The sequence below is a fragment of the Semicossyphus pulcher genome, unplaced genomic scaffold (genome assembly GCF_022749685.1).
Source record: "Semicossyphus pulcher isolate SPU_LCO1_2020_fin unplaced genomic scaffold, fSemPul1.0.p SCAF_9, whole genome shotgun sequence".
NCBI classification, from domain to species: Eukaryota; Metazoa; Chordata; class Actinopteri; order Labriformes; family Labridae; genus Semicossyphus; species Semicossyphus pulcher.
The window spans coordinates 21,601,645-21,618,631 of NW_027211770.1; the positions used below are offsets into that span (position 1 = coordinate 21,601,645).

The 16,987-nt window shown below is 46.7% G+C and overlaps 1 protein-coding gene across 3 annotated transcripts in view; it reads left to right on the plus strand.

Moving 5' to 3' along the window:
• The window catches only part of LOC138583686 (nectin-2), an 80,230-nt gene that overhangs the window by 26,468 nt on the left and 36,775 nt on the right, over positions 1 to 16,987 (plus strand). For all 3 annotated transcript variants that reach the window (XM_069655643.1, XM_069655644.1, XM_069655642.1), the window contains exons 2-6: positions 4,777 to 4,886; positions 6,107 to 6,353; positions 8,442 to 8,735; positions 8,886 to 9,003; positions 9,645 to 9,793. In XM_069655643.1, the coding sequence (XP_069511744.1) occupies positions 4,777 to 4,886; positions 6,107 to 6,353; positions 8,442 to 8,735; positions 8,886 to 9,003; positions 9,645 to 9,793 (918 nt within the window). The remainder of the gene's footprint in view (positions 1 to 4,776; positions 4,887 to 6,106; positions 6,354 to 8,441; positions 8,736 to 8,885; positions 9,004 to 9,644; positions 9,794 to 16,987) is intronic.

Here is a 16,987-nt window from a genome sequence, read left to right on the forward strand (position 1 = left end):
TCTCGCTCACACACTCGCACACTCGTACACATTGTGTGCGAGGAAGCAATCTTCAGGAACATGGAGAATGGGGAAGCTTCATTCTTACCCACCTGACAGTGCGTAGCCACTAGCTTGATGAAATGGCCGAGAGTCAGTGAGCTCTGAAGGCCATTAGATATTTTAGGTGATGGCCTCTCTCTCCCCCCCCCGTCCCCCCTGACGCTGTGCTTTCTCTACACTATGGAGGGGATCAGGCGGAGGACATGAATGCCATTAGGCGTTGGAGTCAGGCAGCATGGCAGGCCGACGCAGGCCGATAAGCGTATGTTCGTTTTATAAGCCGCGGCTGGCTCGAACGGTCTGCAGAGAAAATGAGGATTTCAATTTTTTTTTTCTTCCTCTGGCTCATTCACTGTTTCTGTTTCCTCCCCCCCGATCCACAGCCCCAGTGTTTCTCACAAGGTCAGGTGTGGAGTCTATCCTGCCTCTCGCTGCTCCACACCTCCCCGCTCTTCTCCCCTCGTCTGCCTCTTCTCGCTCTGCTTCTCTCCACCTTTACCACCCCCGCCGCCTCTCCATTTTTAGTCTCTTCCCTTCGCATCTCTTTTGGTCTTCCTTTCACCTACTTCCTTTTATTCCTCTCCTCTAATGTCTCTCCCTTTTGTCCCTCAGATGTCTCCTATTAACCTTGTTTATAGCTCACACAGTCTCCCCTCTTCAAGATCCTCCTCCTCCTCTCCTCTCTTCTCTCACCACTTTTCGCTCCCTCTTTCATTCTCTATTCCTGGCACCGCGTTCTCTTCGCGCACTTTCATCCCCACTTTCCGTACACCCCCCCCACCCCCCCTCCTTTTCCTCCTCCCCTGCTCTCATCCTCCATCACTTTGGCATTCCCAGGCTGTCTCTCGTCTCATCCTTTTCATCCTTCCATCCTCCTAGCACACTTCCTCCCTCCACCTTCCTTCCTGATTCATTTTTCTCTTCACAGACGAATGGTGGGAAATATGGAAATGTCAGCGTGACCAGGCAGGGGATCAGAGAGTTCTGTGTTAATATGGCAGTGCTGTCGGAGCCATCAGCATAATGTGTGTGTGTGTGTGTGTGTGTGTGTGCGTGTGGGTGTGTGTTAAAGACATAATGATAGGTGACAGTGCTTAGGATGTTGAAGAGGGCAGTTTGCGTGTGCGTACATTTGTTTGTTCATGTGCTGGTGTTTGGTTTTGTCACCTGCAGGCAGTGACGCTACTGTAAAGTAGAGCAGCGGTGACACAGGGCTTCTGTTCTCACTCTCCTCCCCTCCAACCCTCGCTCTCTCTCTCTCTCTCTCCCTCCGCCGCTCCTCCTTTCTTCTCAGTCTTACCCTTGAACCGTCTTTTATTCTCTAATTCCCTAAGTTCCTGTCTCCCTCTGCCTCCCGTCTCGCTCTCTTCTGTTTAATATGACCAATGCTCTCTAAATATTTATACCGACTATTACTGTTTGAAACGCCGCCTCGCCTCGGCACATCCTAAAGCATGTGTCCGCGCACACGCATACACACGCAAACTTCTTCTTCCCCGCTTCTGCTTAATGACACTGAGTCTCTGAGTCTTCAGGGCTGGGGTTTAGGGACTATCGGGGAGGATGAGGGCGTGCAAGTCTTTGTATGTCTTGAGTGTAATATTCATTTCCCCGGGGCTCGATGGAGTCTCATAAGGCCGGTCTGCCTCTCAGCTCGGCTCTGGCAGGAGTTGACCTGTGCTGGCTTTCCTCTTATTGCCTCAGAATGACAGACAACAGGTCCAGCTCTGCTCTGCCCCCTCATTATGTGTGTGTGTGTGTGTGTAGAGGGGGGGACATCAGAGCAGAGCATGAGTGCATGTGAAATCTGAGGGGGAGTATATTATCTTCAGTGCCATGTTGTGTAATGACCTCTGACATGTCAAGCTGACTTGGTCCATAACACCACTTTGAAGACTGGTAATCAAGGGTTTCAATAACGCTTCATCCCTGTTATTTAGCTTCCCTACATGCGGAGTGCAGCTCCCATTCCCAGAGCTAATCTGTAGGTAGTCAGACTAGTTCAGGCAGGTCGACAAACAGAATGCTTTTGTGTTTCTTCAAGAAAATGTGAGTTTGGGAACACAACAGATGTAGAGAAACTCTTCTGTTTATGAGGAGAATGCTTAAAGAGCAGCTCCAGCCATGTTTTAAGACATAAAATGCTCTGCTTGAAATAATAAATGTGTCTGATATGGTTTCTTTTCAGCAAAATACGTTTAATTAATTTGTAAAAATCCTCCTGAGGCATCTCCTCCTTCTCCCTCATCTGCATAGTCCCCGCCCACTCTGCACATTTCCAACCGCCCCCTCAGTCACGAAAACAAAACACGTCTCTGCCATCGTTTAGTGGCAACTTGTTGAAACCAGTGACTGTATATATAGATGGACCACGCGTCTCCATCTGCTCTCATTGTACAGAATTGATGCCAAAACAGCCCCCGTGACAGGCGCTGCCATCTTGTGATGGTGACATCATTTGGAGCCAGAACTGTGCAGTAGAGATCAGCGGGTGGAGCCGCCGTAGCCACTTCCGCTGACCAAAACACACTTAAATTACCGAAAAACCGTCAAAGATCTCACACGTCGGCGTGTTTAACAGCAGAACAGCTTCTTGTGTTGGTCTGAGGTTAACGTTCATAGATATGGAAACTTCAATGACTGTAGTGATTTGTTATATAATAACTAATTAAAACTAAACATCTTAGAAAAACACTTGGATGTAAATTGGCATGATAAGAACTAACTATAATAAAAATTTATTTTGATTTTGATTTTATAGTTTGACACGTGTTAACATTGAGGAGGCGGGCTTTATGATCAATACTGCAGCCAATCAGCACGGGGCACTCAAAATGTTTTGGCTTTACTTTAAGGGAGCTGTTTTGTCATCTTTTTATACAGTCTATGGTTGAAACTTAGCTTGCCTGAAATGTAGTAATTAGTAGTAGTAACATTAACGTTAGTCACGATGACGGTTACAGCTGGCTCGCACATCGCAGAAGTGGTTGCCATAGGTTACACATAATGATACGCATAGCGTCACCCCGTCCATTCACGTGATTGGCTCCTTAGGTTTGTGACGCCTCAAACCTGCCAATCTGAAAACGTGTTGTTCAGCCTGTCCTTGGTGCACTGCAGTTTAAAAGCAGACAGGCCCAGCCATGGAGATGACTGCTCATGTTGTCCCTGATGTGTCTTGTAGCACTTGACAAACACCACATAGAGATGTTCACAAGGTTAGACACTTGATTTTCACTGGAGGGGGACTTTAAATGTGAGCTTATAGCAGCAAAAGTTATGACGCCTTGGCATGATCAAAAGACATTGACAAGTAAAAAAAACGCAAACACACACACAGACACTACTTTTAAAAAAGTAGGAACACATTCGCACGTATACACAACAGCACCAACTTTAAACACACAGAAAGACATGAACAGTCTTTCTAATAACTTAAACACACACAAACACACTCTTAAACAATCAACAGTCTTTCATAAACTTCCTTTCTTTCTTCTTCCCTTTAATCTGATCATCACTTCACAATTTGGCATCATTGTCTCGCTTACTTCCATGCCAAAGTAGCACACTGAATAGAGAAATAGGAGCGAGCAGTTCTTCCTTCCAGCACGGCTCTCTGCTGCTCCCACGGGCTGCTTAGTGGTTGTCCACAGGTCCCTCTGTGGCTACAAGGGGGTTGTTTTGTGGTTGCAAATTGGGCCGGTCCTGGGAGAGCCGGTGTTATTCTAGGAAAGGCTTGTTTTCCTCCACTTTCCCACTCAGTCTTTTGCTCCGTCCTCCCTCTTCTTCTCTTCTTCTGTATTGATACCTCACATCTCCCCAGAGAGGAGGAGGTGTGGGGTTTATTGCTCGTCAAAGGAGAAAGACAGCCCTGCCCTTTCCTCTTATCTCCTCGCCTATGTGTGCTGTGTTTTTTTTTTTTTTTTCCATTAGCCCTCCAGATCATATTAGTTTCAACACAACAGCTTTGGCTCAGCACAAACTGGTGGAACCAGTTCTGCAAGTAATTGTTTGTCTTTGGGGGAAATTGTCTGTGCTTTTGTATGTGTGTGTGCATGCTGGTAAACACACACTCGCACTCGTAGCCCCGGCTGCAGACATTTGAAGTTATGTATCCGCAGGTAATCCAGTCTTACTTAAAACAGGTGCCATCTTGCTGACATACACTAATGCGCGCTTACTCATACAAGTAATTACATTTTCACAGAGACCTGGATTACACACACACATACACACACGCACACTTTTTTTTTTTTACAGGGACAGATTGTCGTTCTAAAGCTCCCTCGCTCTCACTGTTTCTCACACACCCACTGACACAACACACCAAGAAAAGCATATTTATTTTGACTCTTTGCTGTTACACAGGAATGTGTCGGCACAGCAAATGGCAGGCTATAGAAAAGCATCCAGATGATTTATGACCTAAGAGGAAAAGAGAACTAGCTCTCCTCTTCTTCCTTTTCCTCAACACGTGTCCCTTTTTAAAAAAAAATTGGGCCTCTCCGTCCACACGCAGTCACGCAGCGATACCAGACTCTCGGCCTACTTGCCGGGGTTCACTAATGCTGTCCTCTGTTGTAGCAGACACTTCCTCACTGTCCTCATTTATCATCAGGAGGCTTTGTACCAACACGGTTCTCCTGCTCCCTTTCCCTTCCTCTTCTCCTCGTACAGGAAGGAAGGAAACGAGTGAAATTAATGTCTGTTTCTCTGTTTTTTTTCCCCCAGGAGCGTCGGGTCAGCGGGTGAAGGTGGAGCCGGAGGTGTTGTCATATCCCGGCCAGACGGTCAACCTGCGCTGTGCCTTCACTGATGCCACCGGGATTCAGCTCACTATGGTCAGATACACACACGCACACACACTCGTGATACAATTGCTTTCTTTTTCCAGTTAGGATTTGATTACACCTTTATACAGCCACACTCGCATCAGCTCTAAACTGGGTTTATGGTATGAAATAGTAATAAAAATGTCTGTTTCATCCTGAAATTGCAGCTCATTGTGCTGACTTGACACAGAACAATTTGCTGAAATTGCTCGGAACAACAATTTGCTTCACAATTACTGGGAACAGACATTGGACACTAAGCAAATACACGGTTTAATATTTGACAAAACATGTGGCTGCTTTATTTTTTTATGTTAATCATGTTTCAACCGGTTTGTGCAGGTGTGTGATCACGTAGAGAAGAGTTATTTCCTTGCAGTTTAAATAGAAATAAATGATAAACCAGGTTCATGTACCTTGTTTACCGACCACATTAAAGTATAATCTAACAAATTATCACCCGCAGAAATCATCCTAAGGCTAGTAATAGGTTTTTATCACATTTAGGCTTAATGTTTTATTACTCCAAACAAACAATACTAAGCTGCATTTTGCTTAAGGGGATTGAAAATGGTAATTGGCACACTTCTTAGTCGCATGTCAATGAAGTGGGAAGTGCACAAGCTCATTTCCACGAAGAGAAGCTGAAGAGAGAGAGAGAGAGAACCGCTCCTGAAAAACTCGCATCCATATTCATACCTGCTCCACTTCTTTGATTGGGATGCTGCGCGCGCTGCCCCGTGGAGTTTACACAGACACAAATGCAGATGTCTTAAAGCGCTCTTCAGTGTCGCTTATCAACGCCGTGATAAACGAGGCCTGGTGTTTTTCTCGGTCGCTGCACGCATCCTAATTACCTGACCAGGGCTGTCGCGGTCGCTCGCATCACCGCAGTTACGTGACGCCAACTGCGGGGTGGACCCAGTGGCCGCCATCACCGCCTTTTATTTTTTTGTTTCATTTTTTAAAGGTTTATTATTCACATGATTCACATTTGTTAAACAAACCACATGGGGAATAGAGACGGGGCCGGCTGATGCTTGTAGTCTGAACGCATAAAAAACGCACAACAGCTGGCTCGACTCGTGGATCGTATTTAATGTTAGATCTGGCCGGGAGAATATGAACTAAATCCTTTACTTCATGTGCACGTTGTGTAAACCAGTAAGGATGTTTACCTTTATACAAAATGAGCCCTAAACCTGACCCCGCTTCCTCTGCCGCCACAGGTTACGTGGATCTACGAGCCCAAGGAGGGAGATCGGATCAACATCGCCGTGTTTCACCCCAACTTTGATCCCAACTACCCCGACTCCCCCGTGAAGGGCAGAGTCAGCTTCAAAGCATCCTCAAACCTGGACAGTCCCTCCATCCAGATCACCGACGTGAGGATGAACGACGAGGGGAAGTACATCTGCGAGTACGCGACGTACCCCAGAGGCAACGAGCAAGGCATCACGTACTTGGTCATGCTGGGTAGGTCACTAACAGGATCCGTGTAATGTGTATACAAACATAGACGATGAAAGATAGGAGGAAGAAAGTGGTAGAAACAGCTGATTCAGATGCTTCCATCGAGTCTGTGAGAGGGGGAAGTGGATGGCTCCTTGAGTAGGAGCAGGTAGAGGTCAGGAAACTTGAACATGAACTACAAAGATTTCAAGGGTGACACAGTAAAGTACAAGGCCTACTGTATGTCCACCCTGGATGTATAGATTGCAACGATGCAGATGTCCAGGTAACAAGGCAACCAGAGCCGTAACAACTGATAGATTAAACGATGAAACAACATGAACAGCCCCATACTTTGTTAAGCTATTAATTACTTTGGTTATTTTTCTATCAAAGATGTCAACGGATGCAGCTTCTTAAGAGTATGCATTTGTTGCTTCATGTCATCTTGTAAACAGCAGTTGCAGGTTGTGATCTGTTGGTTTGTCAAAAGAAGCTTTTAGAAGACGTCATTTTAGAGACATGGGGAATTGTGAAACGTCAGAACGTTATGAAATTCACAGAGTAAACGATTAAGCAAGATCAATCCACAACAGAAATAAGTGTTAGTTGCAACCCTTTAGTCACAGGGGTGTGTAATTATCAAAATCAATCCATGTCAAACTGGGCCTATCTGAATGAGTGTAAACTTTGAAAGCTGCTCCTTGTTTTCATCGTGTCCTTCCTCCAAGCTGGAGTTAAATGTCGGCAAAAGAACGGCACACACGAGTTCATGAGACACACAGGAGCTCTGTTGACATGAATATTATCCACCACATTGGGCTGTGGTTTTATTGCTCACCCAAGCTGTTGAAATTGTTATTGAGCAACATGTGCTCCTGGGTTCAAACCCACCACAGGTTTCCGCCTCTCGAGGACTTGCAACAGTGTTAAATGTTCCTTGTAAAATTTCCGCCTCTTTTCAAGCCCGAATTGAATTTTTATCTCGGGCACAGAGAAATCAAAACCCCATGCAACCCTGACTAACCTGTTCTGAAAGACCGGTGGTTTCCCCCCCATACTTCCAGTTTCACACCATGAATGGCAGCAGTTGTCAAAGCAATTTATAACAAGAAAACTGGCCGACTGTGTCAAACTTCCTTTCATGGATTTCCCCCGAGAAAACATAGTTCTCTGCTCCGAGGTATTGAAAGTTGCTTGTAAGCTGTCCTTTTAAGTGTTGTTCCTAAAATTTGTCTCCCATCTGACTAAAGTGAGTGCATGCATATTTGCCTTGCTTTCTATATATAAAAATGCAGAGCACTCTCCGCCCACCTCTCCCTGTCAGATCTCTAGCTCTCATCCTCCCCCATAGGTAGCGCGCGGGTTAAAAGCATGTCCAGCTAGGCTTAATTGCTGTTATAAGTGGTATTGTCAGATCAATTGTGTTCTTGTTAATGCAATGGAACCATTGGTGTAACCTTGGCCCGGCACCAGTCCCTCTGCTCCAATCTCTTCCCCAACGCATCATGCCTCCCTGCCTCCCTGCCTCCCTGCCTCCCTGCCTCCCCTCAGGCTCTCTATTGATCTGGCTGCTTGTCATGCCTGCTGTCAGCTCCTGTGCTGCCCCCTTCCCTCTGATCCCACACTCGTATCAAGAGAAGGCGATTGAGGAGTTATGAGGAGCGAGGTAGAGTGGAGGGGGTGGGGGATGCCCGGGATCATGTAGTGATTTAGAATTTGTGTATTGAAATGCACTACAAGTAGAGGAAATTGTTTTTCAATGGCGGGTGATTTGGATAGAGAGGGAGTAGATTAATGAAAGAGAGGCAGGGGTAAAGAAGATATAGGGTTTGGGTGTGTTTGCACTCGTGCTTGTAATTGTTTATCAATGTTTGGCTCTCATGAGGGAAACAGACGGGGTGAGCGGGATGGCAAAGGTTGCTGGGAGACTGAGGTTTCTGGATTTGCTTTTGCCCTGCTGGTGACTCAAATTGTTTATCAATAATGATGCACATTATCTTTTCCCTCAGCTGTCTTACTCCCATTTTTATCTCTTTGACATCCTTTAATCTTCTCTCTGCCTCTCTGTGTCTCTTCCTCCCTCCATCCTTGCGTCAATCCATCCATCAGCTAAGCCCCAGAACTCTGCCTCCATCGTAACAGTGGTAGACGGGACTAAGCCGGTTGTTGTGGCGAGATGCGAGTCCGTGGATGGCCGGCCCGCTGCGCAGATCGACTGGGTGACCGCAGCCGGTGGCAACGCGACCACTGTGTCTAAGACGGGCCCCGACAACACCGTGACCGTGAGCAGCGAGTACCGCATGGTTCCCACTTCAGCAGACAACGCAAAAGACATCAGCTGCGTGGTGGCGCACAGGACGCAGGTCAAACCCGACAGCTTCCCGTTAAAGCTGGCAGTAGAGTGTAAGAGACCACACACACACAACCCAGCTCTTATTAGTCCATGAATTCCTGTGCTGTTCACGCTCTAACATGATACGTTTTGCTCCTGATTAATTGGACTCTGCTATTTTTTCCCTCCTCCCTTCTGCCATTCATCTGTCCTCCCCCCAGATGCCCCCCGGGTGACTATAGTGGGATATGACAATAATTGGTACGTAGGTCGTACTAATGTGCTACTCACCTGCCAGGCTAACGGAAACCCCGTCCCGCTCTCTGTCCACTGGAAGAGGTGAGCATCAGCACATCCAGCACATTTTTCTGTCACGTCATGTCTCTCTCCCGTCGTCTCTTTCTCTTTCTGTTTTCCCCTGCCTTGCCCTTCATCCCCAGGTCCACAGAGCTGTAATCAGCGCTTTTATTATTGCCACTACAGCCCTGTGCTCTGATTATGGAGATAGGCGTATAATTTCTCATAATGGACTCCGTGACTCGAGATTTAACCCTCGCATAATGAGAAACACAATATAACTTTCTCTCTTCCCCTTTTCTGTATTATCAGCTATTAAAATAACTGACAGAGTCCTGAAAAAAAATCTGAACGTCTGGGACTTGGGAAATGGGCGAGATGAGGCTTTGGGCCCTGATCCAGCAGTTCTGATTTTCCTCCTGTCCCCATCGCATTTCCCTCCACTGTGTGATAATGGATTGCCTTTTGAGGAAGGGGGAAAGTGATTAGTTTTGCACCGCCGATCAAGATTAGTTGAATACGACGATATTGTACAATACAGCACATTTCTGTTAACGCACACCCGTCTCATCCGTGCTCCCATTGTGCCCAAGGTCAAACAAACTACGATCCTATTCTCTTTTTTTAACCCCTTTTTTGGCCTGCTTCCTCTTTCTCACGCCCTTTGTGCTCGTACTCCGCAGTATGTCAGGAGAGTTGCCAGACACGGTGCTGATCAAGGAAAACGAGCTGAAGGTGCTGAAAGTGGACGACTCCGTCAACACCACTTTTGTGTGCGAGGTCAAGAACCGCATCGGGATCGGCCGGGACCAGGTCACAGCCATGGTCAGAGGTGAGTTCAAGGACACAAACATGAACACAAAAGAAAACACGTAAGAATACATGACGTGCAGAAACTATCCTAAAGATGTAGGTCAGATAACATTATGAACGCTTTAACCTGCTTGTGAGTTCAACACATGCATCACATGAAACAAGCAACAGGAAAGTGTTCTCTTAGTGAACTTCAGTCGTTTGATGAATTGGCGTTTGAATTGTTTCTGCCACCACAAATCCTCCCATCTGCTGCTCTGAGTAGGTTAAAACCAAGACGAATTGTAATTTGCACAAGTCGCAAATGGTCTAAAACACTGACAAATTGTAGACACTAAACGTGTCAGGGAAGGCAGTGAACATTTCAAGTGAAATGAAAAACACATTTGTGACTCGCCTGGGTCCCGTTCATCATCCAAACCTTCCCCTGGCTTGTATAAAAAAACATTTATATCCTCTGAACTGATGAACTGGAACCAAGCGCACTCTCATCACACATGCTACACATTCTCCTGGTGCTCTCATGTCTTTCCCAGGGATACACGGTGTGCCACCTCACATGAAAACAACACACACACACACTCTCTGTGCTGAGGTCTGTCTTGGGTGTGTAGTTTAGGGCTAGAGGTTCCGGCTGCTCTGTCTGAGCTGTGTGTGTGTGGGTAGAGAGTGAGTGTGATCTGCATGAATTCTGTGCACTTTTGGTGTCTCTCCTTCACCTTTCATGTCTCTTCTTCACCGCGGCCCATTACGAATGCATGTCACTTCTCTGTTTCTCTTTGCATGCGCTCAATAAAGCCGTATTATCAAAGTTTCTATGCCTCGGCACTACCCAAGGTCTGCCTCTTTGCTTCCTACATCACACAGCGTTTAAGAAGCGAGTTTTTTTTTCACAAGGTTTTTTGTGGTAGTTCACATTGTGAGCGTTGCATATCAAAAGAGAAGGTCCTTCTCACAGCTTTCTGAGAGGGCAGATTGCAAGAGCACAAAAGCAAGTGAGTAGCTTCTCAGCTGTACCCTTGACCACCAGTAATGACAGAGGAGACGTAAGCAAAGCAAATGAGCAGTGTTCATCGGAGTCAGTGTCTTTGAAATAAGGCTCCAAAACGAAAAGTATGCGCTTGACTCACAGCGACATTGTGTCTTTGCATTGAATGGATTTCAGGGTTAAACAGAGAACAGATTGTTTCTCTGTCTGTGTGTGTTTGCCGGTTCATATTTGTGATATGAATGCATTCAGGTGGGTACATGTGTCTGTGTGCTGCAGAGCTTGTTGTACCACCTCAGGTCTTTGAGTTTAACCATCCAGAACGGTGCCAGTCAAGATGGAAAACGCACCATGCTTCTGCTCCCCCGTCTGTTCCTCCATAGTTTTTAAGCTGCCCCCCCCCCCTCAACAGGGTTCACTCATTTCACCTCATACAAAATACATCCCCCATCCACTCTGCTGTCGCATGCCTGCACTTAACCGGAAGTTATTTCCTGCTGACATGGGGGTAAACCTCGCCTGTAATGGGGAAAAAGTGCATTTCTCTGGTGGCTACATTTTAAGAGCAACCCAGCTACTTCGTGCCCTCATTTTCCTTCTTTTTTTGTCCTTTTTGCTCAGTCCCTCCTTTTTTTTCTTTCTTTCTCTCCAACCCCCTCAATCTTTCTTCAAGTCCCTTGGCTCCTTATGGTGCCACATCATGCGTCACTGCTCCTTTGGGGCCATTCTGTACCGCTGCAGAGTAGTGTAACTGGCTTCTGTAGCACAAGCAAGGAAGGTACAAAGATCCACGGAGCAGGGGGGGGGGAAGACTGAGGACGCTGCTTTGAGACTTAAAAAGCCGGGGAACGTGCACCGGGATAAATCAGTGCCAGCTTGCGAGCCTCACACTCAGGGAGGGAGGCAGTGAGCAAATGCATGAGGGATGGAGGCAGAGAGCGGATGCTGACGGCATTTAAAACTCCCATGGGAATCTTGTGCCACTGCATCCTATCTCCTCTGCTATTGGCCTCCGCTATCTCTCTGCATGGCGTGTGTGTCTGTCTGTCTCCAAGCCTCTCAGAGCGGATCAGTCACCCTTTGCTGCTTCAGCTCCTGGCTGCTCCTCTCCTTACTCCACCATTCGTCTTTATCCCCCCCTTTCTACTTTATTACCAAACTCCTCTCTCCTCCTTTTTTCTCACTGGTCTCTTTGGTCTCCTCCAGTGTTGAACTTCCCACAGTTTCCATACCCTGTCCTCTCCTTCCTCCATCTCGTTTTGCCACCTCCTCCCTCCTTCCCACTCCCCTCTTACTCACTGGCAGAAGAAGAGGAGGAGGATAAGACGGGAGCTAAATTTGCCGGCAGTTAAGAGGTGACTGAGGCAACTGGCAAGTGTCAGAGCGGGGTTGGTAGAAGGCAGAGAGAAAGTGAGAAGTGAGTCAGTATTGGTGGAAGTGAAAGAGTTGATGACGGTCGAAAAGCGGAGCGAGAGAAAGATGTGGAATGACTCCAGGTGGAGGTGCGACGCAGACCTGTGGAGGCTAATGTGAATGTGTGTAGACAAACAGGGCTAAGAGGGGCCGACAGGCGTGAAATGGCCAGCACCTGCTACATAGCAGGTCCCCTTCTCCTCTCTACCCCACAGCTGCATGACACACACACACGTATATCCACACCAGTGTGTGTCTGTGTGGCCGTGTCCTTTGCCCTCAGTCCTGTCCTGTGCTCCCGGAGGCAGCGAGAGGGATGGATGTCCTCTCTTCTCCTTGCCTCTCCTCCCCTCATCTTCGATCCTGCTGCTTAGTCACACATACAAACCTATCCTACCCTGCTCTCCCCTCCTCTCTTTCTTTCGATTTATCTCCCTCTCGCTATCTGTTTCGCTGCAGTTTGCTCTTTTCATTGCATCTCTCATCCTCTCAGTAAGCATATGCTCTCTCCTCATCCTCCTTATCTCTCCCAGGTTGTCTTTCAGCCTCCGCAAGTCTGCCGCTGATCTCCCCTGCTCAGAGAAGAGACTCCTGCCCCTAGCTTTCTCTCTTTTTTCTCTCTCTCTTTCCCGCATGTTATTTAGCTCTCTCCCTCTATCCAAAGCTTAACTCTTAAATACCAGTAGCTCTTCCTTAATCACAGCTTAGTAGTCTCCATCCCTCCATCCATCCCTCCGTTCTCGACTCCTCTCGCGGGGGTTCTTGTGTGGCTAACCCAGATTCCCTCCATCTTCTGCCTTATTTCACCCCTTGTTGTCCCTTACAGTTGTGGCTCTCAAAAAGTTAAATGTCTCCTAATGAATGCCCCACATGGTCTGAGCGGTTCCTCAAGAGATTTCCTCTAAATTGTCAACGTCCTCCAAGGAGACGGTTCAAGGGCAAGGAGCCTGGCTGTTTTCTTCCATTGAGTTTGGTGTGTGTGTGTCTGTCTGTGTCTGTCACAGTGTGTCTCCGGTCATGCGAAGACAGCCAGAGAACAGGTCTGAGGGAGCCAAGACTCCCTCCAGCCTGCAACTGCCCCCCCCCGCCTGCCCCTCATTAACACACACTGGCGCACGCACACGGCCATGCGCAAGCATACACACGCACACACACACAGCTCTGTTCAATAAGTTAACATGCTGACAGAGTGTGCTGCTAAGCTACGCTCTAGGTGCAGCCCGGCCCGGCGTCAGCAGGCCACTGATGACCATAAGGGTGTGAGTGTGTGTGTGTGTGTGTGTGTGACCATGCACGTTTTTGGGAGGCTGCAGTCGATGTTACTTCCACTCCATCTCCCGCGTTACTTGCGGTCACTTGGAGCGTACGGTCGTGCTGGACGTGACTTCATAAGAAGCATGCTGTGTTTTGGCTTCCACAGTATGCTGCGTGTGAGTGTGTGTGCGTGTGTGTGTGTGTGTGTGTGTTTGGGCAGGGGATGGCTTGGTGCTTGGGGGTTGCAGCTACTGTAGTTTTGCATGTTTGTTTTTCTCCCCCCCCCCTTGTTATCCACACAGCATGCATATTGCAGTTTTCAGCTGCCTCATCCAACAGCATGTGTTTAGAAGATGTCCCCTCCTCACCCACTTGAAAAGATTCCACTGTTGCTTTGTTAGGATGTGTCCGGGGTCTGCGCTGGGCCTGTACGGGGAGTCTGGGGTAGCTCCCTTACATCTATCTCTTGAATCTTTTAAGTGTTGTCTCCAGAAGGGCAGAATAAAACATGAATCATCATCCTCGAAAGGATTTACGAGCAGACTTTTGAGAGAGACACTTAGGAAACTGACTTGAGCGACGCATTAAAAATAATTGGATGAGTTGAATTTGGAGAGAATTTGCATTTAAATTTTGGTGTAAGTCCCTTTGATGTGACAGCCATGTGCCGCAGCATCCGGGCGCCAGTTTGCACTGAGATTGTTGCCATGTTGCTTGTGCCTGGGCTCCACCAAGCCTGAGGTAATAATGCATTTCTTGTGTTCCCGTTACAAGTGGACACTGAGGGCTAGCTCTCACTCTCATGTGTGTGAACAGGAATGTTTAGCACCACTGGGAGGGGAAAAGGGAAGGGAAGGGAGGGAGACACTGTGTTCAGGGAGGCTGGTGGGAGAAATTGAAATAAAGGAAGAGAAAATGTTGAAAGTGAAGGACGGAGGAGGAACGCAGCGAGAAAAATATCATGTGACAGAAATACAGACGTGAATAGAGGAGATGGTAGGAAAAGTGGATTTAGAGGAGGCTGAAGTAGTGTATGCAGGAGGCAGCTGGTGAAGTGGAGGCAGAGATGGAGAACAGGGTGGTGAAGCAGAGAAGAGGCAGAAATAAAGAGGAGAGCAGAGCACAGGTGTAGATGGCAGCAGACTACCATTTTCTCCCTTGACAAGATTCAGTGTAACAAGAGTAATTCTGTCAGCTCTCTGTACACTTAACAAGAGGGGCCGGATTCTGTTGGGATTTCTAATAGGGGCGACAATAAGAATCGGGCTGGAAATCGCTACTTTCAAATTTGAGGCAGGGATTTCAACAGCAGCGTCTCCTGGTTAATCCTCCACAGCAGCTGCTGGAAGTGCAGGGAGTGGAAACGAAAGCTGGAGCGACAGAGAGGATGTTCAGCTTAGCTCAGGGTTCTTGATCACTTTCAACCAGGGATTGAAATTAAAAATTCATTTCCTTTCCGCGACTTTTTTGGTTTTATTGTGTAGCTGCTGCTCAAACCTGAAGAAAGCAGGGACACTTTATTCCATCAGACTTTATTCCTTGAGATGTTTCTGCGACAGCGTGCCGCCGCCGCCTTCTGGGATTCTACAAGTTTATTACTTCTGGGGCATCCGGCTGTAAAAAATGATCCAAAGACAATAAACAAATACAATAAGTACAAATTAAAAACTGCATGTATTCATTTAAAATACATACTAAGTTCCAGATTTGAATGAAACTATTTTAAAGTTTGACGAAGCTCAACAACAGCCTGTGGAGAACCCCATCACACTGAGGCTCTCCTTCTTAATATAGACAGTATTTCTCATGTTGTACATATTTCACTGTCAGTTTCACAGTACAGTGAACGCTAACAACATGGGTGGAGCTGAACCTTCACTCCCTCAGTGTGGGAGCAATAATCCCTGCTCACTCAGTCATAGACGATGCCCGCATGGGGAATACCGTCACAGGGTCTGTTGAGGGTTAGCGTAACCCCGGGAAGCACTTAGAGCCCTGACCTCTTGGCCCCAAAAAGCCTGCGCAAAGCAATTTCAATGTGATGGTTCTTTTAGAGGCTTTACTCGCTAGTAGCATCTTAACAAAGCCTGGTTTCAAACATCGATACTTCTGAAAGCTTTCATTAAATGTTTGGTCGGATTCTAAGGTGAGATGCTTCAACACCATTTTTTCTTACTGATATCGACTCGGATACCTGGTCTTGGCCAGTACAAGGACCCCCAAGGATACCATTTATTAAAAAACATATGTACCTAATATCAATATTTTGTATGTTACTCCACCTGTTTAGAAGTGATAGTATTTTTTCATTAAAGAAATACAAGCTGAGCTGACCTTGGTGAACAAGGCCCACAGCCCCAACTGACTTCCTGTGACCTCCCGAGAGCGCCACAGAAACCCAGATTTTTAACCTGAAACTGCTTCATTTATTTGTTTTATCACTGGTTATAATACTCTTGGATTTAAACTAAAAAATTACAACCTTAAAGAGGTGGTATCATGCTGTTTCACATTTTAAGACATAATGTGTCTATATATAATGTCCAGACTAAACGTGGGTGAAGTTTCAAAGTTGGCGTAATCCCTCAGCTCAGTCTGCTTTGAACGCCCGGTTTCACACAGTTTTTCCTACACGCTGCACTTTGTGATGTCACAAAGGCTTCGGAGAACTGGCCAATCAGACGAAAGCAGGCTTGTAGGGGCGTGTCGTTTCAGGCAGAGGCTGCATGAGGGCCTGCCCAGAGCACCAGTGTGAGAAAAAAATGATGTCTTTTTTTAAACTGTAAATTATGCTAAGCTACTCCACAGGTATCACAGAGTGAAATATGAAGCATGCATAATACCCCCCCCCTTTAAAGTTTGATGGAAAACACAGGTAGCTATCATTTGCTAGCTTTGACTAATGTTATGCTCTGTGCTACCACAGCGCTGGTCTTTTCTGCTGCTGTCACATATTTCACCTTAAATCAGATCCTCTTCTCAGCTCCATAACAGTAGTTGCTAGAGGTAGCCATAACATATATTATTTCTGTGTAGGCTACTGAGAACAAGAACAAGTTGATTTATTGAGCGGCTAATAAATAATGGAATCCGGTCGGTGCGTTGACGTGTAGCTGATAACCCAATAGTGCATTTTAGGATATATGAGAGGCTCTTTTGAGTCTAGTACCTGTTTCACAATGACTCTAAAGTGTGGTTTCCTTTATTTTAATAGGTTAGTTCCTTATATATTGAAATGTTTAGACTGTACTCTACTTAGGGAAAGGTCTCGAACATAACTTGTATATTCGTTTTACTGCTAGTGGTACTGAAACCTTGAACTGTCACGTGATTTACGGGAGCAATAACATGCCTAACAACACCAAACAATAATCTTAACTCGTGGTTTCCTGCTCTGCAAAAGCAGCTGTGTCTTTTGCTCTTCAAGTACCTGCTTTAAAATACTGTACTAATATCACTGCAGAGGGATGTCGAGGGAGCGGGGAGCGCGAGTTCAGAAAGAGAGCACTATAAGGCTGACAAGTCATATGGGACGTCTTCACAGCTCCGCTTTAGACA